General features: G+C 38.5%; 1 protein-coding gene across 4 annotated transcripts in view; it reads left to right on the top strand.

Annotated features, from left to right (window-relative positions):
* The window catches only part of LOC137649561 (lysophosphatidylserine lipase ABHD12-like), a 239,341-nt gene that overhangs the window by 73,355 nt on the left and 138,901 nt on the right, over positions 1-27,085 (top strand). For all 4 annotated transcript variants that reach the window (XM_068382557.1, XM_068382550.1, XM_068382564.1 and 1 more), the window contains exon 5: positions 7,521-7,729. In XM_068382557.1, the coding sequence (XP_068238658.1) occupies positions 7,521-7,729 (209 nt within the window). The remainder of the gene's footprint in view (positions 1-7,520; positions 7,730-27,085) is intronic.

The following is a 27,085-nucleotide window of genomic DNA, read 5'->3' as shown; positions in this document are numbered from 1 at the left end:
TGGCGATGATTTAATTTGTTCCTTATTTATGTATACATCGCTTATTGCGGAGAACGATCTTTCTCCTTCATCATTAATCCCCTCACCTCTTTCAGGCCAATGATGAGTCTCTTCGGTCAGCAAGAGCTGCTCTTCGTCCTTGGGTGTCATGCTTCGGCAGAAATGCTCCGTCTGGCGCACCCTATCGCCTCAACGGAGACATGGCCTCTCGACTCTTCCCAGGCTCTACCACTGCGGCAGTCTTGCCGGAGGCGGCTGCCCCTTTAATTGAAGCGGTCAGAGCGACCATCCCCACAGAAGACGAAGCTTTATTATCGGGGGACGTGTCAGCTCTGGATTTGGACGTCGAGCCCATGGACGAGCAGGTAGGTGGTGTCGAGTTGGTGAAACCTTTTTTTATCTCCTCCTCCTTCTTCTACCTCTTCCTTTCTCGGCTTTGATAAGCCTACGGCTTCTCCTCGGGATCCCTCCGTCCCTATACGACCCAAGGTGAAGCCACTACGTACCTATAAGTCATCAGCTTCGCCATTGTCTACGTCACCGGTTCCCGGACCATCGACTGCTCCTGATGTTCCTATTGCTTCCCATAAAACCGTGACTTCTAAGAAGTCGAAGTCCGCCAAGTCCAAGGCTTCGTCGGCGGGTGGCTCCCAGGAACCCTCCTTCCCCGTCGACCTGATCAGGGATATAGTCAAGGAGCAAATTCAGCAACATTCTGGGGCTATGACGGAGCTAAAAGATATGGTGGCGAATCTGATCCGCTCCGGAACTCAGATTCCTCCGCCTTCAGCCCCAGACGCGTCGAAGTTACCCCCCTTCGATAAAAACAACCCATGGAGGTTTGCCTTGCATGCTCCATACATAGATGGTACCCTAACTCTAGATAGTATAGGCACCCGCCCTCTAGAGGACCTAGAATTTTACCCCCCGGGGCTAGAATTCCCATTCAACGGCTTCGTTCATTTGAAAGAGCATGCCTTGGTTAGGATGGACAAGGTACCGAAGGAAACGGTGATATTTCCAAAAGAACAGGCCCAAGCTGTCTGGGCCAGGACTCTGTCAGAATGGGGGTGTGCCAACTCCAAGCTCACCCCACACAAAGGTGCCTACACCATCTTTACAACAGCTCCTTCCATTACCTTGCCCCTTATCGATAAAGGGACAGATCTCACTATACAAGCCGTCAAAGAAGGCTCTGCCATGCCGGCTCTTAAAGAGACGGACCCCACCTCCATGCTCATTCCGAGTACCTCTGCTACCTGGGATGATGCTTCCTCTACTTTCACAGTAGGGAAGCTAGACCCAGACCGTGTCTCTACTCTTTTTTTCTGAGAAGCTTCCCAAATTACCAGAGAATCTTCTCAAGACTGAGTTCGAGGCACGGAATAGGTTAGCTAGGTCCCTCCACTCCATCACCTCCGCAGAGTCCCTAGCCTCGGTTTACCTGAATGAGACTTTGTTCAGGGTATTCACAAAGAACCTGCTTCTGTCCTACCAAGTCGACCTCCACGAATTCTGGTCGGCTCGGGTTAACTGCAGGAAATACGTTCTGTCTGAGGCTTCTATCAGACATGAACCGAAGAGGCTGATAGCGTCCTCTACAGTATATAATTAAATAACATGTACAGGATAAATAAAAATTATATACTGTACAGTACTGTAAAGGAAAAATTAAATTTTATTCACCTTTGGAGTGACGTGACTTGAGCTGGTAGTGGGTGGAGGCTGAGGGGGGAGGAGACGGTAGATATAAACACGTATCAATGCTAATTATGTTATGTACTCTTAATAATAAATTTATTCTTACTATGAAACACTTAAAATTAAAAATGCTTTTTTTTATTATATATGTATATATATATATATATATATATATATATATATATATATATATATATATACTGTATATATATATATATATATATATATATATATATATATATATATATATATATATATATATATACTGTATATATATATATATATATATATATATATATATATATATATATGTATATATATATATATATATATATATACTGTATATATATATATATATATATATATATATATATATATATATATATATATATTTTATGATTTTTTTTAAACTTAAAAAATTACTCCTTTTTTTTTTTTAGCTTCTTTGATAGAATCACTATTATCGTCTTTGCTTTCTGACACTTCTCTTTTGTAGAAATATCTATCCAAAGAAGCCTGTTTCTGACGATTCCTCAACATATTTCTGAAAGGACTCATACACTTGTCATTAACACACTGCATAAGACGACTTGTGTGAAGTTTTTCTGGGTGTTTCTTTTCAATGAAACTCGTAAGGTTTTCATACCAACCGATAGCTTCCCTTATTTCTGACGATGTCGTTTTTTCAGTCTCCCCCCCGTCATCGCCTCCACTAGAGCTGTGCTCTTCTTGAATGATCGTCAACTGCATTGCCTCCAACTCCTTTAAGTCTTCAGTCGTAAGCTCCTCCTTGTGGTCCTCGATAAGGTTATGGACGTCAGCCTCATCGACAACAAGCCCCATGGACATCCCAATTGAAATTATTTCCTCAACATCACCCTCAGGGGCAGGATCATCAACGGCCTCGTCTTCGGTTGAGGGATCGAAACCTTCAAAGTCTTGTTCTGCCACAACAGCTGGCCACAGTTTCTTCCATGAGGAGTTCCCCCCAGATGCTGAAGCCTTGATGAGGATGGGGGGCTTAGGGATTAGCAGCTGGGCTCTAATGAACAGTGGGAACTACTTTCCACTGGACCTCGGTGCCCAGCTGTCGACCCAACTAAATCAGTCAGCACTTTCTCTTTTACTTTTGATTATTTCTTTTTTCTGCCATCTCTTCCTTTTGGGCTCGATATTGTTGACGACTTTGGCATGTTCGATTATACTTTGGATGCTGCTTTGGATTCGGCACAGTGTGGGATGGACTGCATTCCATCTCAACCTGTGCCAATTTAGATGCCATCACCCTCTGGCAGACCCCATTGGGTGCAGACAAAGTCTGTTAAGAGTCAGGCTCCAGTGATCCGGTTTTAAGTCACCCATATTTGCGGGTAATGGGTGACGCCAGGCATTGGAGTCGACGGTGGGAGGGGCTAACTACCCCCACTGACCAGTGTACGCCCACCTTAAGAGAGGCAGCCCCTCTCTAATAGAGGACTGGTCCCCGCTGAAGCCTCTTCTCGTGTTGGGCCACATGGGATAGGAGGACTGACATCCTCCGATAAGAGGTGGATAACCCGGCTTGCTCTTAACAAAAAAACCCACCCCTCTGTTGACGACCTGGAAAATACAAACATGGACCTCGGTACAGACAGCTCCAACTCGGGTTCTAACATAGTAACGTTGGAACCTTATTCACGTCATGTGAATAATAAAACGCTAGAGAAGAAGAGAGAGAGTGAAAAATGATGACAGTACAGAAAGATATAGAAAAGTAGAAGTATTACCTGGTCACTATGAAGTAGTGAATTATGAAATTTTTTTTATCTTGGAATTTGAAAACGGAAGAAATGAGCGTATAAATGTTTTTAAAGCTAATAGGGAAATAGTTACTTTATGTGGAGGGCAGCCAAAAATTCTACCCCAGGGAAATGGAAGTCTCTTGATAGAGACACTGTCCCCATTACAAGGTGAAAGGTTAAAAACACTTACAACATTGAATGGTCATAGCGTAAAATGCGTTTCGCACCCTACTTTCAACCAGAGTAGAGGTGTGATATATGCTCCAGAATTGTTGGATATAGGGGAAAAAAAAATTGAGGATGAACTGAAAAATCAAGGTGTAGTTAAAGTAGTCAGAATGAGAAAGAGAGTTGGAGAACAACGTATCCCTCTTGCTACTCTGATTATAACATTTGATCAATGCCGATTACCAAATGTTATAAAAGCTGGTTGACTATCTTTGAAGGTAAAACCATATATCCCTTCACCATTGCGATGTTATCATTGCCAAATGTATGGCCATTTAAGCCAGAAATGTAAGGAAAAACTAAACAATAAGCCAGCTGTTTGTGCCAACTGTGGAAAAAGTAGTCATAGAGTATGCATAGAAAACCCTAATTGCATACATTGTGGGGAAGCACACCCATCTACATCTAAAAGCTGTGTAAAGTTTATTTTTGAAAAAGAAATTCAGGCCATTAGGACCATGGAAAGGGTTACTTTTAAAGAGGCTCGTAAAAGAGCTCTTGAAAAGCAAATAAGACCAGGGCAACCTTTTTCAATGGTTCTGAAGAAAAACTTGCCAAACCACACAGACGAAAATTATATCTCTACTTCTAAGATAAAGAAACAAATGAAAGTAGTTAAAGAGGTTGAAAGTCCCATCGGAAATCTATATCCAGAAATTGGACACCAATCTCCACAGAGCCCTTCCATCAGACGACAGGATAGCAAGGCTGAGGAGGGTCACAGATCATTTCCTCGGACGAGAAGAGCTTCCAGCCCAATCGTGGTTCCTCCCCTACGGCACCTTTCCCCCTTGTCCCGTCTGGTTCCAAACGGCCGCCCCAGGATGAGATCCTTGTAATGGCGGCTCAAGTCCCGGTGGAATCAAGGCCTCGATTCCCCGGACTTTCTGGTCCCTATGGGTTCGGCAGAACGGACGGACCTTCAATGGTGGGGGACGGAGCTAACCTTCGAAGGGGAGTGGATCTTCTCGTCCTCCCCCCGGATTTGATGCTGTCTTCGGACGCTTCAAAAAGAAGGGTGGGGGGCCCACGTTCTGAACCACAGGACCTCAGGCCTCTGGTCAGAACCAGGAAGTGCCTCCACATAAATCTGCTAGAATGAAGGCCGTATATCTGGCACTTCAACAATTCCAACAGATCCTGGCGACTCACTCCGTGGTGGTCGTGAGCGACAACACCATGGTAGTGGCTTATATCAATAAGCAGGGAGGTACCTTTTCACAACAGCTATCCCATCTTGCAGTAGAGATACTGAGATGGACCGAAGTCCACTCGGTTCCACTATCGGCTCACTTCATTCCAGACAAGAGGAATGTGCTCGCTGACAGTCTGAGCAGAGCATTGCAGATAGCGAGTACCGAGTGATCTTGGGATCCGCTAGTAGCCAACAAAGTCCTGACTTTGTGGGGTTCCCCGACGGTGGACCTGTTCGCGACAGTCTTGAACTTCAAGCTTCGGCTGCACTGTTCCCCAGTCCCGGACCCCAAGGCACTCTGGCAAGATACCTTCCAACAACGATGGGACAACATCGATGTTTACGTCTTCCCACCATTCGGTCTGATGAGAAGGGTACTCAACAAGACCAGACTATCGGTCAACCTGTCAATGACCTTAGTAGCTCCGCTATGGCATTATGCAGAGTGGTTCCCGGACCTTCTGCAGCTCCTGATGGAACTCCCGAGAGATCTTCCTCCACGACACGAGCTACTCAAACAACCACACTACAACATCTTCCACAAAGCTATAGCATCGCTTCGGCTTCTTGCCTGGAGACTATCCAGCATCTCCTCACAGAGAGAGGCTTTTCGCAACAAGTTGCGGAAAGGATGTCTCGACACCTGCAAAAGTCATCTGGAGGGGTCTACCTGGCGAAGTGGAGAGTCTTCTGTGGTTGGTGTTTTGGAAGGTGTATCTCTCGTCTCGATGCCACTATCCCAGCAATAGCGGAGTTTCTTGGATATTTGCAGGAAGAAATGCGCCTTTCGGCCTCGGCGGTGAAGGCTAATGCTCAGCCTTAAGCCTGGCCTTCAGGGTGAAAAGAAAACACATTTCTTTCCTCGCTGGAACTTTCTTTGCTCATATGAAGCTACGAACTTACCTGCCCTCAGTCAGAAGTGAGACCTCCTCCATGGAACGTGGTTCCTGTTCTCAGGGCTCTTAAGAGACCTCCGTTCGAACAATTACGCCAGGCTTCTGATCGACACCTGACTTGGAAGACGGTGTTCCTGCTTGCTTTGGCTTCAGCCAAGCGTGTCAATGAACTTCATGGTCTCTCATACGACGTCGCCCATTCAAGGGGATGGGGAGAGGTAACGTTCCGGTTCGTCCCTGAGTTTGCAGCTAAGACTCAAAACCCTGGAGTTCCCGACCCGCAGTTCAACTCCTTCAGGGTTTCGAGTCTCCGTTCTGTAACAGATGACCCAGACCTTCTCCTACTATGCCCAGTAAGGAGTCTGAGGCGTTATCTTAAAATAACAGCTGCAGTTCGTCCTCGCGCGCAAGCCCTGATTGTGAGCACAGGAAGGACGAAGAGGAGGGTCACCAAGAATACCATCTCAGCTGGGATTCGAAGGCTCATCCATCATACCCTGAAACCGGACCCTCCTCCGTCACGTTTCCCTAGAGCGCACGATGTCAGAGGCATCGCAACGTCCCTGGCATTCAAGAGAAACTTCTCTGTGACGCAGGTGCTACAAGCTGGGGTCTGGAAGCGTCAAACGACCTTCACAGTCCACTACCTGCAGGACGTGACCCACAGGAGCCTCGATACGTTTTCTATCGGCCCTGTGGTGGCTACACAACAACTGGTCTAACCTCAGGCTCCTTAATGGACAGGTAGCAGAAGGTTGAGGGCATTGTTACCCGGTTTTAGACAGCATGAATGTAAAAGTATGTCTGGCCCTTACTCTTTCCTTCATCCTCCCCTCTCTTGGGGAAAGCAGCATCCTGGGTTCTCTGCATAGCTGACCTCAAACCACTGCAGGTAAACCATGCTTTCTTGTGTTCCTAGTATTAATATAATACTGTCACGTCCCCCATACCCTGACGAGGTGGTATTGGGAACGTCCTAGCCTAGATTTCCATCTAAGGACTTCAGGTCAACTTTCTAGGACGAGTCACACTTCATTCCTCCACACACAAGCTTACGTAGGCCGCACGTTCCTTGCAAAGCAAGGAACTTGCGAGGTGCAGGGACTCCTTTTTCTCGAGTGCTGCTCACTTGGATTCTGAGTCCCCGGGTAAAGCCAAAGCCGGTAAGGCTGGGACTTTCCACCCTACCTAAGGGTTAAGTCACCCCATGTAAATAGCGTGGTTTGTATTTCAGTTATGGAACAAATGGCAAATTCGGAGATAATTTGTATTTTTCCTAACCATACAAACCTTAGCTATTTACACATATTTGCCCGCTAGCCCTGTCCCCCGTAAAGTCCTACCTCTAAGCGAAGTGAATCAGTTCACCGGTGTGTGTGTGTGTGGGGGGGGGGTAGCTAGCTACCCCTCCCCTACCCCCTCGCTAACTAGTGCGGGGGTAGTTAACCCTCGTTAAAAATCTAATGGCTCACCATCTCAGCTACGCCGAAAGTAATACCCCATGTAAATAGCTAAGGTTTGTATGGTTAGGAAAAATACAAATTATCTCCGAATTTGTCATAGTTCTTCTGTCAGATAAGACAAAGAACTGTGGAACCTGGCTGTAAAGGGGAATATATTATTTATGGCTTTGTATGAAAAAAATATTTTACATTATATGAACGAAAATTTCCAATCATCATCTTCAGCAACCTTGATATTGATTACTTTCAATTACAGGCACATTTTACCCGAGCCTTTGGTCCACTCTGTTCCTGATATTTCATCAGAAGAGCAAGCAAAGTGGTTTGAAGACACTTTAAGGAATAATAATCCTGTTATATTCTATATGCATGGGAATAAAGGCTCAAGAGGACAAGAGCGACGAGTTAACCTCTATAATGTGTTGAGAAAAATGGGTTACCATATTATTACATTTGACTATCGTGGTATGTATACAGAATAATTTACTAGTTACAGTATTAGATTATAAAAAAACATAATTTTAAGAATAGAATTTAGTATTGCTATACTCAACTGGTGTTCATAGTACTTCTCTCCTGAAGCTTGGTCTGATACTAATTTTTACCTCAAAACTAAAATTTCCCCCTATGTTTTCCTTTTGATAGCCTTAGACCCTTAGTTCATTATTGAAACAATTTTTAGGTTAGTGCAATAATCTCTGCTTGGGTACACCACAGATTGTTTGTCTTGTTAGCTCTCGTCACCCTTGTGCTCGGTAGTAGATGTTTTTAATCCCGTCTAGATTGGGGTGTTTAGTTTGATTTAGGGTATTAGCAATAATTAGGGATATCTTCTGGATTTCCTAGTAATTCCTGTGTTCATGATTGTCGTTCATTGTCTCATGCCAGTGGAAATATTTGGATTTAGATAATCGTTGTGAAAAATGTGAATTGGTTACCGTTCCTCTAATTAAGAGGAATGTTCAGATGCTACTCGATCATTTTAAGAGTGCAAAACGTAAAAGAAATAAATGTTTAGTTCATGCGGAAATCCTGATAAATCAAACATTTTTGGAAAATGAGGGTTTACGGTGAAGAACTTTTCTTTTATTTTTGTATTGTATTATATTACTCCAGGTTTTAGTGTCTCACTGAATTTTAGCTTTATTTTAATGCTTCCTTTGAATGCCATTATAGATTATTAGGGCACTGGAACTTGACAGCCTACTGTGTTTTAGATCCAAAATATGATTTGACACAGGTAACTTTTTTCATTAATTGGTATTTACAGTTTTCTATTGCTGTATAGGTTATGTGATAAGAATTTGCCCCTAAGAATATCTGTTTCTTTCAATATATGTAGTAAATTATCCAAAGTTTTACACATTAGATAAAGCTGTAAGATATCATCGTGACAATGTTGCAGAGGAAAATTCTTATTTTCATATGCATGTTAGTTAGGTACTCAAAATCTTATGTCTATTACTTAATTGATTGCTGTAACCCACTATCTCCAATTGCTGGATTATCTCAGGTGCTACAATCGATTATAAATAATTTAGACCACATCACCAATGTATTTCAAACTTGGAAGTATCAAAGACTACCAGAACTTTCCCAAATTTAGGTTTTGCCATAGCTTCAGTAAAATAACTGAGGAATAGGGTTTTGAGTTCCCTTTGTTGGGGGTACATTCAGGCATACTTTTTTTTGTAGTGAGACCAATATATTAGGGGGAAACATGCTGAGCAAGCTTTGGAGCTTGTGGCTTGCTCCATAAGAATTTATGTTCCTCATAGGTAGCAGTAATAATGAGGATGATGATAATAATAAGAATAATATAGGTACTCCCTCTTAACGACAGGGTTAGTGGGTTAGTACCCCCGTCGGTTAGTAAACTCGTCGGTAAATGATCTTCTCTTATAGTCGACATCTTGAGCATACAATTTGCTAGTCACATGATGTCAAGAAAATTGCTATATGCTCAGCCTGAAAAAAATCTTTTCTTATTTAACCCTGGATAGGTACGCTCCTCGGACACCCCTTTAAGGGTATACTCGGACGCGAACGACCCCGACGCCAAAAAAAATTCTTGAAAAATCAGTTTTTGCAGTAACCTCCTTTTTTCTTTTGCCAAAAAAAACTTCAATGAATGCTTAAAACAACTGTAAAGATAAATACTACTCATCTGCAGAACAACTATTTATTATTAATATTTTAAAAAATTAAGTAGAAAAAAAAAAGACCTGACATAAAAATTCATAAAAAAAAATGTTTATACATATATACACAAATCCTTTTAGGAATTGATTCTTGAATGTTTAGGACACATCTTGATGTATTTTGGATGAAGTCAGACCCATGGAGGTGAAGATCTGAAATGAGAAAAAAAGGGTAACTTTTTTTGGCCAAAAAAATTTGTCCAAATTTCATGAATTTTTTTGGGTACCCAAATGAAATAGGAAGTGGCTAATTTTTTTAGGGAATAAACATATGTTATCCTAAAATAGAAATATGTAAAGAAATCTTCATTATTTTGTAAATTACATTTATATCAGGGGCCATATCTAAAGGTAATTTTTTGAGTACTTGGAAATTTCGTAAAAAAATACATATATTTAATATATAATATGATATTTATGCAGGTAAAAATATACCAAAATATCACAAATTCTAGAGGGAACAAGAATATATATAGATAGGGCAACTTACGCTTCGGATATGTCCACAAAATGGCCGCCAACCACACTGACTCAGACTCCCTAATCTGCCACTTGAAATGTAGGAAGGGTATGTCAATTTCAAGGTGTTATTTACTAATCTAATTATTATTGGATATGCATAAAAATTGTATGGTGGGTTGCTGGATAATTGTCGATTATTTTACGACTATAAAATTAAAATTCTGACCCAAAAAAAATTTTTTGAAGGGAAATAAAATCGAAAAAAAAATGTAAAACAATATAATATTTTAGCTAAAAAAATTTGATGATATTCAATCAAAAAAAAAAGTAAACAAAATTTTCCGACAAATAAACATCTAGAGGAATCATTACTCTGTGATAGTTCCTTAGTACGTAGTAATTTTGAAAGAATTGGGAAAAAACGAAAAAATGGCAATCACCGGAAAATCGAACACATACCTATATATACGCCATATCTGGCTAAAAAAAAGATAGGCATGGGTAGCCAGATCATCTAGAAACACTTTCCAACACTATAAAAATATAAGTTTTGCGACACTACTTGCCAATTCCTTACGGTAACATGACTAAGCGAAAAAATGCAAAACAAATAAAAAGGGGCACTCGCGGAAAAATGGCTAACATTCTAATATACGGCATTTCAGAAAAAAAAAATTCAGCCACGTGCTAGGCAAACCATCAAGGCACATTTTCCGACAAATAAACATCTAAATGAATCATTACTCTGTGATAGTTCCTTAGTACGTAGTAATTTTGAAAGAAATGGGAAAAAACGAAAAAATGGCAATCACAGGAAAATCGAACACATACCTATATATACGCCATATCTGGCTAAAAAAAAGATAGGCATGGGTAGCCAGATCATCTAGAAACACTTTCCAACACTATAAAATTATAAGTTTTGCGACACTACTTGCCAATTCCTTACGGTAACATGACTAAGCAAAAAAATGCAAAACAAATAAAAAGGGGCACTCGTGGAAAAATGGCCATTCTAATATACGGCATTTCAGAAAAAAAAAATTTCAGCCACGTGCTAGGCAAACCATCAAGGCACATTTTCCGACAAATAAACATATAAATGAATCATTACTCTGTGATAGTTCCTTAGTACGTAGTAATTTTGAAAGAAATGGGAAAAAACGAAAAAATGGCAATCACAGGAAAATCGAACACATACTTATATATAAGCCATATCTGGCTAAAAAAAAAAATAGGCATGGGTAGCCAGATCATCTAGAAACACTTTCCAACACTATAAAAATATAAGTTTTGCGACACTACTTGCCAATTCCTTACGGTAACATGACTAAGCAAAAAAATGCAAAACAAATAAAAAGGGGCACTCGCGGAAAAATGCCCAACATTCTAATAAACGGCATCTCAGATAAAAAAAAAGACATGCACGTGTTAGCCCAACCATCAAGGCACACTTTCTAACACATAAACATGAAAAAAAAATCAATAATATACGGCAATTCCTTACTACGTAGTAAATTTTTACAAATATTGAAAAAAAAACAGAAATTGGCAACCGCAGTTAAATACCCAATATACCAATAACTACGTCGTATCTGACAAAAACAAAATCACGCATGGGTAGCCAGATCATCTAGACACACTTTCCAACACTAAAAAAGCAAAAGTTTTACGACACTATTTCGCAATATCTTACGGAAAAATGACTTGGCAAAAAAATGAAAAAAAATGAAAAAGGGGTACTCGCGGTAAAATGCCCGACATTCTAATATACGGCATCTCAGATAAAAAAAAAGACATGCACGTGTTAGCCCAACCATCAAGGCACACTTTCTAACACATAAACATGAAAAAAAAAATGAATAATATACGGCAATTCCTTACTACGTAGTAATTTTTACAAATATTGAAAAAAAACAGAAATTGGTAACCGCAGTTAAATACCCAATATACCAATAACTACGTCGTATCTGACAAAAACAAAGTCATGCATGGGTAGCCAGATCCTCTAGACACACTTTCCAACACTAAACAAGCAAAAGTTTTACGACACTATTTGGCAATATCTTACGGAAAAATGACTTGGCAAAAAAATGAAAAAAAATGAAAAAGGGGCACTCGCGGTAAAATGGGCCTCGTGGTGATGAACGACATTTTAACTAAAAAAAAAATCATGCACATGGTAGCCAAACAATCCACCAAGACTTTCCACAACTGATAACCTATACAAGTTGCACCATTCTACGACAATTTCATAATACGTAATAACTTTGATAATTATGCAAACTACCTTAGAAGGGTAAAGTCAGTCGCGCTCGACCCCGATGCGTCTCAGAAATCGGGGAAGGAGTACAGCTACAGCAATGCACATCTGGACACTACTAGAGCGTGTAGGGGAGACACCTCCTGCAGGTCGATCACTCACAAATTCAGTCACGGGGGTGAGTCACGTGAGAAAAACCTGTTTTTTTTTGACGCTCGGGGTCGCGAACGACCCATCGTACCTATCCAGGGTTAACCTCTTCACTACGAGGCAGCGTATCTACCCACATTAGCTATACTATATGCAAGATTTGTCGCCATCTCTATAATAACCTACATTTCCCTTTTTATTTTTTTATTTCCGATTTCAGAATATTTTTGTCAAAATTTTGCTTTACAGTATTTTCTTTTTCACTTTAAACACCCAAGATACTCTTTCCATAACAAATGTGCTTTTGTGTAAAAACTTTATATTAGTTGAAGTGACTATGTTATTCCATGATAATCTTATGATTAGTAGCAGTTGAAAAATATAAAACTATTCGTCAGTAATAATGGACTTTACTTTATACAGAAGTATAATGAAAATATCCATTTCTTTCCTGTGACACAAGAAGTATTGTATATGTATAATTGTAAGGTATACGATAAACAAAAAACTTATCTTTCGAAGACAGAAGAATTTTTTTTTCAGCCCCAGAGAGAGAGAGGGAGGTAATATAAATTTAGTTCATTATACAAAAGGTTTGTTTGTTCTTTTGTCATTCCACATTGCATATGACTGACACTATGAACTTGATAATTCTTGTTTTAGGTGTTTCACAGGCTTGAAAATTGAGAATGCTCATGTAAGAACATGTCAGACACTGCGTAGAATGTCAGTACATGGAAATATTGACAGTAGGCTAACTTTTACTCAAGAAAATGATGAACAATATTAATATTAAATCTATATATCTAAGACATGAAAATATGATATTATTTTGTAGAGAAGATGATTGAGAAAATAAGGATCAAAATAAGAAAAAAATAAATCCTGTTATGTGTGATTGTGTTTTCAGCTATCAGGATTACAAATGTATTAAGTGATAAGATATTGAGGAACTACCCTAATATGAAATGAAAGTAAACAATATAGGAATTCAGAAATTTATGATAAAATAAGGGGAAGTATTTTATGGATTAATAGATTTTCAGGTAAAGAAATCAAGATAACATTATTATGATAACCTTACTTTGTACTTATATTGTTTATTCCTACATAAATGCACCCTAAATGAGGTATTTAAACCTCAAGTTTACTATTAGACTTGGCATAAGGGTGTCAAGAGTTGCCAGCGGCCTCTCATTGTTGCCAGAGTTTTAGTTAGCATGATTCAGCTTTGTACTCTTTTCTTGTTTCCCTCTCTTCTTGGTTCTTTTTTCTTGCTCTCTGCTTACTTTTTGTTCTTTCTATGACCTTAGGTAACATTGGCCTTGCTATAAAGTTCGTGAGGATGTTGTGAAAACACAATGTACATACGAACTGCAAGTAAACAAACACATGCATTATAACTTCTATACATCTTTGGAATTTCTGGCTGCTATTCTCGTAGTTTTCATTCACCTACCCTCTACCAATGTCTTCCATTTCTGCCAGACATACAAGATTTTGAAACATAAGTGAAAAAATCGCTATATATATATATATATATGCAAAAATAAACATACAAAGACAATTCTGTCAAACTCTGTCATGCAGACGATGCAGTAAGGATGACGTCATTATTTAAAGACTGCTATATCTTCATTATTTGTAAACATAATTGCCTGAAACTTCCGGAGAGCATGTACGATATGTTTCTGCATACATAGAAGCAGTAAAACGATTTTCGATTTCTGAAAGTTGGTATGTCAAAACACCATGGTGGACAGTCCCCTTAAACTAAATAACTCTACCAAAGAGCATATGGAGTCTCCGCGGATGGACTAAAAAGTCTATGAGACATCCAAAGTCCTTGTAACTCCTTGTAACACTGTCTCAGTTGCCATATAATACACGTAAATAGCATGAGAAACAATAATCTACAATGGTTATTCAAAAAGTTGCAAATATGGTATATGAAATGGAAATTATACTCTGCATAAATCCATTTTTAATTTTAGGCCGAGGCTAAAAACATGGCTTTCGATTTCATGTGCTTACCAGTAGTTTTAGCAGACAACATTGTCGCATTCTAAAAATTCATATATTTTTTTTAAAGTTGTGTCATTATGTTTTGGTCAGAAAACTTTATCTGATTCTGAGTGATTTTCTTTTTTAAGATATTAGAATTTTTAAGCACCACTGGCTTAATAAATAAAATCTAAATATCTATTTATCATAGGTTTTAATTTCTAACTTATTTTATTATCAATAATATTTGATATACTGTACTGTATATATATTATCTCCCGAATTCATTCAGGCCTATTCTGTAGGAGTCAAATTTTACTCATAAGACTGGTAAATCTTCATCCCTTTAATGATGATAGAGATTGTAAAAGAAATTAACTGAAATTCTTTGAGCTCATAAAATCTTGAAATATCTCAAAATGTTGCAAAATAACTGTGTACACGTGTGGTCTCAGAAGCGGCAGATTGCATTTTTGGAGTAGTCCCTGCATCCTTTCATGGCAGAAAGGCTTCTTGGACTCAGGGGATCATGAGCAATCAACCAGTTTGCCACAAAGTGGAACAGGAAGTTTCCTTTGTTATGCTTTTCCATCCCAGTCCCTTGGGCAGCCTTCAAGTATGCCTTTCAACAGCCTTGGGACAAACTGTATGCCTACACCTTCCCTCCATTTTGCCTGATTTGCAATTAATCAACAGTATGTTGATGACATCTAGTTTCAGGATAGCCCAGGTGGCCACATAACGAATGATATCCAAATCTACTAATATGCTTTGTCGAGGTATTGAGAGAACTACCCCGATGGCCCAATCATCTCAGTCACTGCACTTTCACAAGTATCATGACTCAGTGAAGACCCTTGCACTTCTCAGGTAGAGATTATCCAGCATCTCTTGAGTGAAAGAATTTTCATTAGGCACTGAACAGGAGATGTCTGTATTCCTGCCTCTGCAGCTGCCAACCAGTTTGAGTTTCTGTTCCTCTCAGTTTCTGCCTTGAGCCAGGTCTTCAGACTGAAAGGCTTAGACCTTTCCTCCTCATGAACAGCTTCGAGCACTCTTGCCCATTCCATGACCTCAGGTCCCATGAGTGGGATGTGATCCGTGATCTCGAATCTCTTAGGGTGCCCCGTATGAGCCTTTTAGATGGGTGTCAGACAGAGACCTAGCATTCAAGACTCATCCTGTTTGCATTAGTGTTGACAAGCTTCATGGCATCTCATATTTCACAAGTCATTTTGAATGCTGGAAGGAGGTCTACTTTACTTTTGTTCCTGAGTTTGTGGCAAAGACCCGGAGTTTTTCGCTATCTTTTCTTTTCAAGAGGTGTCGATTGGGGATCAGGATGATTTTCTTCTCTGTTCTATAAGGCTTTATGAGTCTACCATAAGAGAGCTTGGCGCTTCAGGCCTGAGTACCAGAGACACTTTATTAACACTAGCAGGACCAAGAGAAGTACATCCAAGAACTATGTTTTATTTTCTCTTTGATGGATCGATAGTCTCTCTTGGACAATAGCTTACAAAGTCAAGGGGGATTACTTTCACACTGCCTTTCAAGAAAAACCTCTCTGATGTGAGTCTTGAAGTCAGGAGTTGGAAAAAATGCCAGACAACTTTGACATCCCACTACCAATAGGAGTATATCCACAAAAACTTGGATAGCTTTATCCTTGGTCCTGTGATGGCTGCTCAAGAGGTGTAACCAGCCTAGCTCCCACATGGGACAAAAAGTCTAGAATGAAAGGTAGAATGACTTGCCTTTTACTCTTCTTTCATCCCTCTCTCTTGGGTGTGCAGTTGTCATGGTTGTTATGAGCTCGACTGGACATCAGGTGTAGGCAAGCTTCATAACACTGTAACCATTCTTTTCAGACAATATCAGTTAAGAAGTATTTCCTCTATCCTCCCATATTAGGTGGATGATGTTTACAATACTGTATATGCAAATCCATTTCTTATAACACAAATACATTCGGGCTACATATCCTGTACAGTATAAGGATACGGTATAGGTTCTTCCATGACTTGTCTTGATGCCCTTTATCGGAGGTGATATTTATGATGGAAACTCACAAGTTACAACTCAGCTTTATTGGATATAGCGGGACACACAACTAACAATACACACCGACATCTATCGGTAGCATTAGGAGTCATGTAGCTGTTGGCAGCGTTCTCAACAATATTAACATCATAATTATTAAATAATCATTAATAATATAACATCTTTTCTTCTTTTAAATTTACACTTATTTGGATGGGTTACCAGTTAGAATGCTACACTGCATTTACTTTGATAGGTTATTGGTTAGGACTACAATCAGCTCTAAAAGTTATTCACACTTAAAACATTGTACACTATGATGTATATGTGGTTGAACCTGTTCACAAATAAAATATTCATTCTTGGTACGAAATTCAACATGCCATTTGAGAAAATACACAACAGATTGCTACACTTCTTAATCATAACATTTATATGATGTTAGGGAAATTCCGCAAAACATCAATACATTTCATAGTCAGAATACTTAGAGGGTAATTTATTTCTGGTTGACCTTGTCTGTCTGTTACTTACAACTTTGTTTTCCACTTTGACAGGAGTTTCAGTTTCATTACCACTAAGGTCAATAGTTACTGGTTCATTTACCTGGGGCATATGCACATCACTTGGGGTTTCTTTCAATTGAACTCTATTCCTTCTAAATAGCTTACCTTCGCTTTCAATTAGATATGACCTCTCATCTAATCGTTCCACAACTTTTCCCTTTTCCCATTCCTTCTTGCCCAAAACATAAGGTTTAAGACGTACATTGTCTCCTTCATGCAAAATACTTAAATCTTTAGCATTTTTATCATAATAGAATTTACTCTTAGCATTTTTTAATCTTTTCTTTTCCTTAGCCAACTCTAAATTTACATTTTGATTTTCAAGTAACTTAGATAACATTGGTAATTTGGTACGTGTTCTCCTACCTAGGCTATACTGTGATGGGCTAGCATCTTTATCACTAGTAGGGGTATTCCTATGGTCCAAAATGGCTAGATAGGGATCTTTATTACTTTCAATAGCTTTTCTAATTAAACGTTTAGATGTTTTCACCGCCGATTCGACCATCCCATTAGATTGGGCATATGTAGGGCTACTTGTCCTATGCTCAAAATCATAGTCAGTTGCGAACTGTTCGAAATCCTTATTTACAAATTGGGGTCCATTATCACTAATCAATACACAAGGCAATCCATACCTAGCAAAATGAGTTTTAAGTTTTCTAATCACTGTACTGGCTAATGTATTTTCTAGGTAGTCAATTTCCCAAAAATTGCTGAAGTAATCAACAGTTATAAGATAATTATGTTTTTCAATACTCATTAGATCAACTCCAACCTTTTGCCATGGTCGATCAGCAATTTCATGATTAATTAAGGTTTCCTTTTGTTGAGCACAAGGGAATTTAATATTTACAAATTTCACATGATAAGATGTATTGCTTTATATCAGAGTTCATTCCTGGCCAATAGATACATTCTCTGGCTCTTCGTAGACAGCCCTCAATTCCTATATGCGCTGAATGGACGACCTGCATTATCTTATGTCTAAGGTTTAATGGAATGACTATTCTATTACTCTTAAAAATTAACCCGTCTTGAACCGAGTACTCATCCTTGGTATGACTATAGGCTTTGACCACATTAGGTATCTCCTCATTTCCTTCTGGCCAACCTTTCAAGATTAATGATTTCAAAATTTGCAAAGTCTCATCCTGGTCTGTTTCATATTTAATTTCATCAAGACGCTCTTTTCTTACTGGTAAATGTTCAAGCATGTTAACGTGCTCAAATTCACTTTCTTTATAATTGTCTAATGGCAAATAAGATCTCGAGAGTGCATCAGCCACATACATTTCCTTACCTTTTTTATGTATGATTTCAACATCGTATTGTAGAATGTTAAGCAACATTCCTTGCAGTCGCTTGGGAGCATTACACAAGGGTTTCAAAACAATACTGGCTATAGGTTTGTGGTCACTCTCCACAATTACTTTACGACCATAGACATACTCATGAAATTTCCTAAGACTAAAAACAATTGCAAGGGTTTCCTTTTCAATTTGTGCGTACCTTTTTTTGGTTTCTGATAAAGCACGGCTAGCAAAAGCAATTGGTTTGCCACACTGTAACAATACTGAACCTAGCCCATTTTGTGAAGCATCACACTGTATGACAAGGTCTAAGTTAGGGTCATAGTACTGCAGTATTGGGGCATTAGTGATTAGCCTTTTTGACTCTATGAAAGCTTTTTCTTGTTTTTCTGTCCAATTCCATTCGGTATTTTGGTGAGTTAATTTCCTTATTGGTTCTAACACCTCCGATAAATTAGGAAGGAATTTACTTAAGTAATTAATCATACCTGTAAACTCTTTAACACCAGTTACATCAGTATTATTATTATTATTACTATCCAAGCTACAACCCTAGTTGGAAAAGCAAGATGCTATAAGCCCAGGGGCTCCAACAGGGAAAAATAGCCCAGTGAGGAAAGGAAATAAGGAAATAAATAAATGAAGAGAACAAATTAACAATAAATCATTCTAAAAACAGTAACAACGTCAAAACAGACATGTCATATATAAACTATTAACAGCATCAAAAACAAATATGTCATAAATAAACTATAAAAAGACTCATGTCTGCCTGGTCAACAAATAAGCATTTGCTCCAACTTTGAACTTTTGAAGTTCTACTGATTCAACCACCCGATTAGGAAGATCATTCCACAACTTGGTAACAGCTGGAATAAAACTTCTAGAGTACTGCGTAGTATTGAGTCTCGTGATGGAGAAGGCCTGGCTATTAGAATTAACTGCATGCCTAGTATTACGAACAGGATAGAATTGTCCAGGGAGATCTGAATGTAAAGGATGGTCAGAGTTATGAAAAATCTTATGCAACATGCATAATGAACTAATTGAACGACGGTGCCAGAGATTAATATCTAGATCAGGAATAAGAAATTTAATAGACCGTAAGTTTCTGTCCAACAAATTAAGATGAGAATCAGCAGCTGAAGACCAAACAGGAGAACAATACTCAAAACAAGGTAGAATGAAAGAATTAAAACACTTCTTCAGAATAGATTGATCACCGAAAATCTTGAAAGACTTTCTCAATAAGCCAATTTTTTGTGCAATTGAAGAAGACACAGACCTTATATGTTTCTCAAAAGTAAATTTACTGTCGAGAATCACACCTAAAATTTTGAAAGAGTCATACATATTTAAAGAAACATTATCAATACTGAGATCCGGATGTTGAGGAGCCACCGTCCTTGACCTACTTACAATCATACTTTGAGTTTTGTTAGGATTCAACTTCATACCCCATAATTTGCACCATGCACTAATTCTAGCTAAATCTCTATTAAGGGATTCACCAACCCTAGATCTACATTCAGGGGATGGAATTGACGCAAAGAGAGTAGCATCATCTGCATATGCAACAAGCTTGTTTTCTAGGCCAAACCACATGTCATGTGTATATAGTATGAAAAGTAATGGGCCAAGAACACTACCCTGTGGAACACCGGATATCACATTCCTATAATCACTATGGTGCCCATCAACAACAACTCTTTGAGATCTATTACTTAAAAAATCAATAATAATGCTAAGAAACAACCCACCCACTCCCAACTGTTTCAGTTTGAAAACAAGGGCCTCATGATTAACACGGTCAAAGGCAGCACTAAAATCAAGGCCAATCATACGAACTTCCCGACCACAATCAAGGGATTTCTGTACAGCATTGGAGATTGTAAGAAGGGCATCACATGCTCCAAGGCCTTTACGAAAACCAAATTGCAAACTAGGGAGAAGATGATTACCTTCAGCAAACCTATTAAGACGTTTTGCCAGAAGACGTTCAAAAACTTTAGATAATATGGGAGTTATGGAAATTGGGCGGTAATCAGTGGGACTTGAGCTACCACAAACACATATACATAAAGGAGTAACATTACCAATTCTCCAACTAGTGCTAAAAGCTCCTCTTCTTGCTAACTTGCGCAAAATAACAGATAACTTTGGAGCTAAGAAATCTGCTGTCTTTATAAAAAACAAAGGAAAAATACCATTTGGGTCTGCACCTCCATAAGCATCAAGGTCCATCAACAGAGCTTTAATCTCACGAGATCGAAAAGCTAAACTAGTTAGTTTAGCCTCAGGAAAACAGGAATGAGGAAGTTCAAGTTTTTCATTACTCTGTTTACTGTCAAAAACATCAGCCAAAAGGGTTGCCTTTTCCTTTGGACAGTGAGTGACTGAGCCATCTGGTTTAAGTAAAGGGGGAACTGTTGCATCTACACCAAAGAGTGCAGATTTAAGGGTAGACCACCATTTATGTTCCTGAGTTGTACCAGAAAGTGTTTCTTTTATGGTTAAATTGTACTCCTTTTCAGTTGAGGCATAAACTCTCAGAGCAAAAGCTCGAAGCTGAGTATAGTTGTTCCAGGTCAAATCTGATCTGTTCCCCTTCCAAAGATGATAGGCCTCCTGTTTCTCCAAATAAGCACGTCTACAATCATCATTGAACCACGGTTTGTCCTTCACTCGGTACCTTAGCACACGAGAAGGGATACGCCTATCAATTATGTTGACTAGATTCTCATTCAAAGGGACAACAGGATCTACACTATTATATAATTGTGACCAATTCAGGCACAAAAGATCATGTAAAATCCCATTCCAGTCTGCTTGGGATTTCATATAAATTTTACAAGAGTATGATATATCAGGGACAGGCTGCTCAGTCTTCACTAATAATGAAATCAAGGCATGATCAGATGTCCCGACTGGAGAACCAACCTTACTAGTTATAACGCCAGGGGAGTCAGTGTAAACGAGGTCCAAGCAATTACCAGACCTGTGAGTAGCTTCATTTATGATTTGCTCACAGCCTGATTCAGAGGCAAAGTCTAAAGCTCTTAAGCCATGGCGATCGGTAGGAGAGATAGAACTTAACCACTCCCTATGGTGAGCATTAAAATCACCAACAAAGACAAAAGAAGCCTTTCTATCATCTTCTTGTATCTTAGCCATAATGGTAAGAAGACAATCGAAGATAGAATCATCTATGTCTGGATTCCGGTAGATCGAACACAAATAAAAGTTGTTATGCCTGCCACAAACTTTTATTACCTGAATCTCATGACATCCACATTGATAGCAGGACTTATGAGAAGCAGGGTACTCGGTCCTAATATACACCGCCATTCCCCTGGCCCTGGGGATGGCATCACGTTTCAACATTATTGGCTTCTTAAAACCAGTTATAAGGAGCTCAGATGAGTGCCTCATATTAGAAACCAAAGTTTCTGAGCACAAAAGAATATCATACTGTCTGGACGCAACTGTAAGGTCTTGGATATTTGCATGAAGACCACGAATATTGCAATACAGAAGACGACATTGACGAAATCTAGGACGTACTGGTCCCGGATTTAGCTCAATGTCTCCAGACAGCATAAGAATTAGTAGAAATAAAAAAGAGACAGCATACTTAAAAACTAGATTAACAAGAATTATAACAAAAACAATACGTACAGAATTATAAACAAAGTGATTGATGATACCCATAGACTATAGTAAAAAGTCGGAAAAACTGGTCAACATGGAGGAGCCGATACACCATGCAAGGCTAAATACCCTCCAGGATAGCCACTTCAACTGAAGGGAGGACAGTAAGGATGGTTTTGAGAAGAAAAATAATCAGAAAAAGGAAAAGACAACCTCTTGATAAACCACCAGGCATCCATGGCCCTTCTATTAAGCCTGCCCAACACACCATTTCAAAAAAACAAGAGGAAGAAAAAAAAAATAAGATAGAATAGTGTGCCTGAGTGTACCCTCAAGCAAGAGAACTCCAACCCAAGACAGTGGAAGACCATGGTACAGAGGCTATGGCACTACCCAAGACTAGAGAACAGTGGTTTAATTTTGGAGTGTCCTTCTCCTAGAAGAGCTGCTTACCACAGCTAAAGAGTCTCTTCTACCCATACCAAGAGGAAAGTACACTGAACAAATTGCAGTACAGTAATTAACCCCTTGGGTGAAGATGTGTTAAGTATCTCATTGTTGTCAGATGTATGAGGAAAGACGAGAATATGTAAAGAATAGGCCAAACTATTCTGTGTAAGTGCAGGCAAAGAAAAAATAAGCCGTGACCAGAGAGAGGGATCCAATGCATTACTGTCTGGCCAGTCAAAGGATCCAATACCTCTCTAGTGGTAGTAGGTGGTTTCATATTCAGGATAGCTTCCACCTTTTTAGGGTCCGCCATGAGACCTTTACTTGTGATTTTATGACCTAAGAAAGCAATTTCAGATTTTCTTAATACGGCCTTAGACTTATTAAGTTTTATACCCTTGGCCTGGCACCTTTCCAAAAATTTGATTAGCTTACTATCATGGTCTTTAACAGCTTCCTCATATGTTTTACCTACACCACAAATTAAAACATCGTCAGCAATACATACAACACCATCGAGATTCTCAAGATTCAAAAGTAACTGTTTTTGGAAAATCTCACCACTAACATTTAAACCAAATGGCAGTCTGAGCCACCTGTATCGACCTAAAGGGGTTTGAAAGGTGGTTAAAACACTAGATTCTTCATCAAGAACACAATGCCAATACCCATTGGCCAAATCAAAAGATGAAAAAACCTTTGCCTTTGACAGTTGGGGTAGAATATCATCAATTACAGGGATAGGATGATGTTCCCTTTTCAACGCCTTGTTTAAAGCTTGTGGATCGATACAAATTCTTAAATCCTATTTTTCTTTTCAGCTACAACCATCCGACTCACCCAGTCAGTAGGTTGATTAACTTTAGCTATTATCTTTTGTTTTTCCATTTCATGTATTTTCTTACATACTCTGTTTTTAAGGTTAATTGGAACTCTGCATTTAGGAATCACCACTGGTTCTGCATTTGTGTCAATGGTTAGTCTAACCACATTTTGGAATGTACCCACATCACTATTAAATACATTGTCATATTTATCAAGTACATCTTTAGTTGCAGAAATATTTTCATAAATCACTGTAATAAGTCCCATTTGCTCTGATGTTCTTTTACTTAATAATGGAGTGTATTTACAATCAACAACCAAGCTATTCAAGGTTATATTTCTTCCTATTCTTGCAATTTCTAATTACTAACCTGCATTTTCCCTTAGGCCTAACTGTGTCTAAAGTCCACACTTTTAGGGTAGTGTCACAAGGTTTTAAAGTGACATTGGGAATTAAATATTGAGGAATTACATTTACGCTAGCTCCACAATCTACTTGAAATTTGATTACTTTACCATTAACTTCAAAATCAGCTTCAATTAGCTTATCCTTTTTACTACACACTCGAAGCAAATATTCACATTCAGATTCATCTGAACTGTTCACATCAAAGTCATTGTCATTACCTGATACATAATTTATTTTCCTACTTTTGCATTTAATAACAGCATAATGATTATAATTACCACATTTTATACATTTCTTACCATGAGCTGGACACTTTTCCTTACGCCATTCATGTTTTTCCCCACAAAATTTGCAAGGGCGCAACTTACTCGTAGGAACACTGGGTTTACTGGACTTAGGCCTACCTTCATTGTTTTCATGCCTAGGCCTACCATCATGGTCTGCGTTGTGTCTGCTATCAGTAGTCTTCTCCCTTCTAGACTTTTCTCTCACTTTGGCCACACTGTCATTGGTCTGGCGAGGAGTAGACTTGATGACGTCCATCTGCCTTTTGCTTGCTTGAAAGGCCACACACAAATCCAATGTCTTCTCTAGGGTAAGGTCTTCGACTTCAAATAATTTCTGACGAAGCTTGTCCTCAGTACATCCAAACACCACTTGGTCCCTCAGCTGCTTGTCTCGTTGGTTACCATAGTTGCAGTCCTTCACAAGAATCTTCAATCTAGTAATGTAGGTTTCCAATGTTTCGTTTGTTTCCTGCATACATCTTCGAAACTTGTACCTTGCCACGAGTTCGTTCTTGCGCGGGGAGAAATAGACGTCGAATTTCGCCAAAACATCCTTCAACACATTGGCTGGATTAGGGTTACCGGTTGCTGGGACTGGAAATTCAAAAGAGTTGTATATCTGTAGAAGTTCTTCACCTCCAATGTTTAGAAGTAGGGCCACCTTAGTCTCTTCAGGTTTATTGTCCTTTTCAGAAGCAAGTAGATAAATCTCGAACTGTTGCTTAAAAGACCTCCATTCACGTTCGTTGTCGGCCCCTAGGCTAGCAGTGAATTTTGCTGGGGCTGCAATACCTTCCGTCGATGAAGCCATGTTTGCCGATTAGGGATGCTCAGTATTTTTAGGCTTAAACACAATATCTAAAATGCCTATACTGCATAATACTTGCTTGGAGAGTTCTAGGTGTCGTTTTTAATCCCGTCAGCTGCCACCATGTCTTGATGCCCTTTATCGGAGGTGATATTTATGATGGAAACTCACAAGTTACAACTCAGCTTTATTGGATATAGCGGGACACACAACTAACAATACACACCGACATCTAGCGGTAGCATTAGGAATCATGTAGCTGTTGGCAGCGTTCTCAACAATATTAACATCATAATTATTAAATAATCATTAATAATATAACATGACTAATTACCATTTACAATTGGTGTAGGCCTAACCAAGCGCCTGTGACATCTCCATGCTCGGACTACAAAGAAGTTGACAGGAGTCGACCCCTTTGCTACTATACAGGACTAGGGTCCCTGACATTTCCAGGGAAATTTAAACCAGTCAGATTTACATTCAACTTCCTCCCTCCTAAGGATGATTATTTTTTTTAAAGGATGACGGTTTGGATTTGTGTAGAAACAAATCATAAATGTGTTATTAAAAGCAATAAAGTAGTTTTCATTTTTCCTAAATATTCGATTTTGAGTCCTGTAATTTGTTTCCCGCCTAAAGTCAAAATTGAAAATCTAACAGACTGACGGGTTGGCGGGGCTTCCCCACCGTTTTTCAGTAGTTATAACTACCTTGTTATATTTTAACAGCCATTAAAGCTTTGCTAAAGTTATACTCCTATTGAAGGACTCACGTTTATATAGTTAGGAAAAGTACAAATTAAAGCAGTAAATATTATTGGTAAATGTTTACACATAGCCACAATATACATGCATTCGGCTACCAAGGCAAATGATATATGAAAGTTGTAAGGAATTACAATGGTGAGGGCCGGTACTGGATTAAGGTAGGCTCCTAACCTTGGCCTAAAGGTCCTTGATTGGGGGTGTGTGAGTTGGTTTGATGGCAGGATTGTATAAGTATAATTTCTAAACTGTTGCCTCTCTTTGTATTTAAAAGTAAATATAAAATTATTTCTATATTGATTTTGGTGTTTGTAACAGATTGTTTTACATACTGTAGTTGTATAATTGGTATTAATAGTTATTTAACTTTATATATATATATATATATATATATATATATATATATATATATATATATATATATATATATATATATATATATATATATATATATATATATTTACTTTTATTTTAAGATATATTTTTTTTTTACTTACCCTAGAACAGTTATAAGATTTTTGAATATCATATTATGTACATGTTAGTTTAATGCCAATTTATTTAACTGGAGGGTATGTTTTCAGTTATTTGATTGGATTCATTTAACTGTAAGGTATATTGCTATAGTTATTTGGCTATGTATGAGTGGTCCAAACTGAAGCATTTTGTCTTTAGTATATATCCTACAGTAAATAATTGTAAGCTTTTTTTTTAAGGGGAACCTGGCAGGGGTTTGAGAACAGCAAGAGAGAATAAAATTTTTCCTTATAGTATTCAGATTGTTAGTTTCCAACCCAATGATGTATATCAAAGGAGAGGGGTATGTATTCTGAAATATTCTTTTTAACATTTTATGAATCTCAAACTTTCAGATAATGCTGCATCAATTAGTTATGTTAATTAGACATATGATCATAGCTGTATAGGAGACTGCCAAGTATATTGTATTTCTATTTAAAGGATCATCTGTTTACGCTAGTTATTTTTGTAATAGCAAGGGCAACTCAAATAATTTAATTTTTATTTTTTCTGTTGATGTTTATGAGAGTCTAGAAACTCAATTTTCCTGATATTGAAAGCTATTCTGTGTTATCCCAATGCTTTTCTTTGAATTATGTTTTATGAGATCAAGAAGTGGGATAGTGGTAGGAATCCTTAAGATAATGGAAAGGCTGAGGCTTTGTTCCTGATTGTGAAAACCTTAAGGCAGCAGAGTGTATCACGATTCCTTTTATTATTCATTTTCATTTTCAAATTGTCACTGGATATAACTATGGAGAAAAGAACAAAAACAGATAAGGATTTAAATTGACTTAAAGCTTACTGTCGGATTACTTCTTGGCCACCACCTGGTAAGATTCATTAAATTAAACAAAATCTTAATAATGAAATTCATTATTTTGATACTTATCTCTAGGTCACATGATGGCACTCGTTTTTTCTCCACTGTAAGTTGAGGCCTCTATCAACTTCAGATTATGAGGACCAAGAATGGGGTTGGGAGGCCTCACCATGCTTAGGAACCATACAGACACTTCTTCCCTTTGTTGGTGGTCCTACCCTGGCAATCCCCAGAGGAAAGAATAAGTAAAGATTTTTCCTTTTGCTAAACATCGAAAGCT

This window comes from Palaemon carinicauda, chromosome 1, assembly GCF_036898095.1.
Source record: "Palaemon carinicauda isolate YSFRI2023 chromosome 1, ASM3689809v2, whole genome shotgun sequence".
Classification (NCBI taxonomy): domain Eukaryota; kingdom Metazoa; phylum Arthropoda; class Malacostraca; order Decapoda; family Palaemonidae; genus Palaemon; species Palaemon carinicauda.
This window is presented reverse-complemented; position numbering and strand designations above follow the sequence as displayed.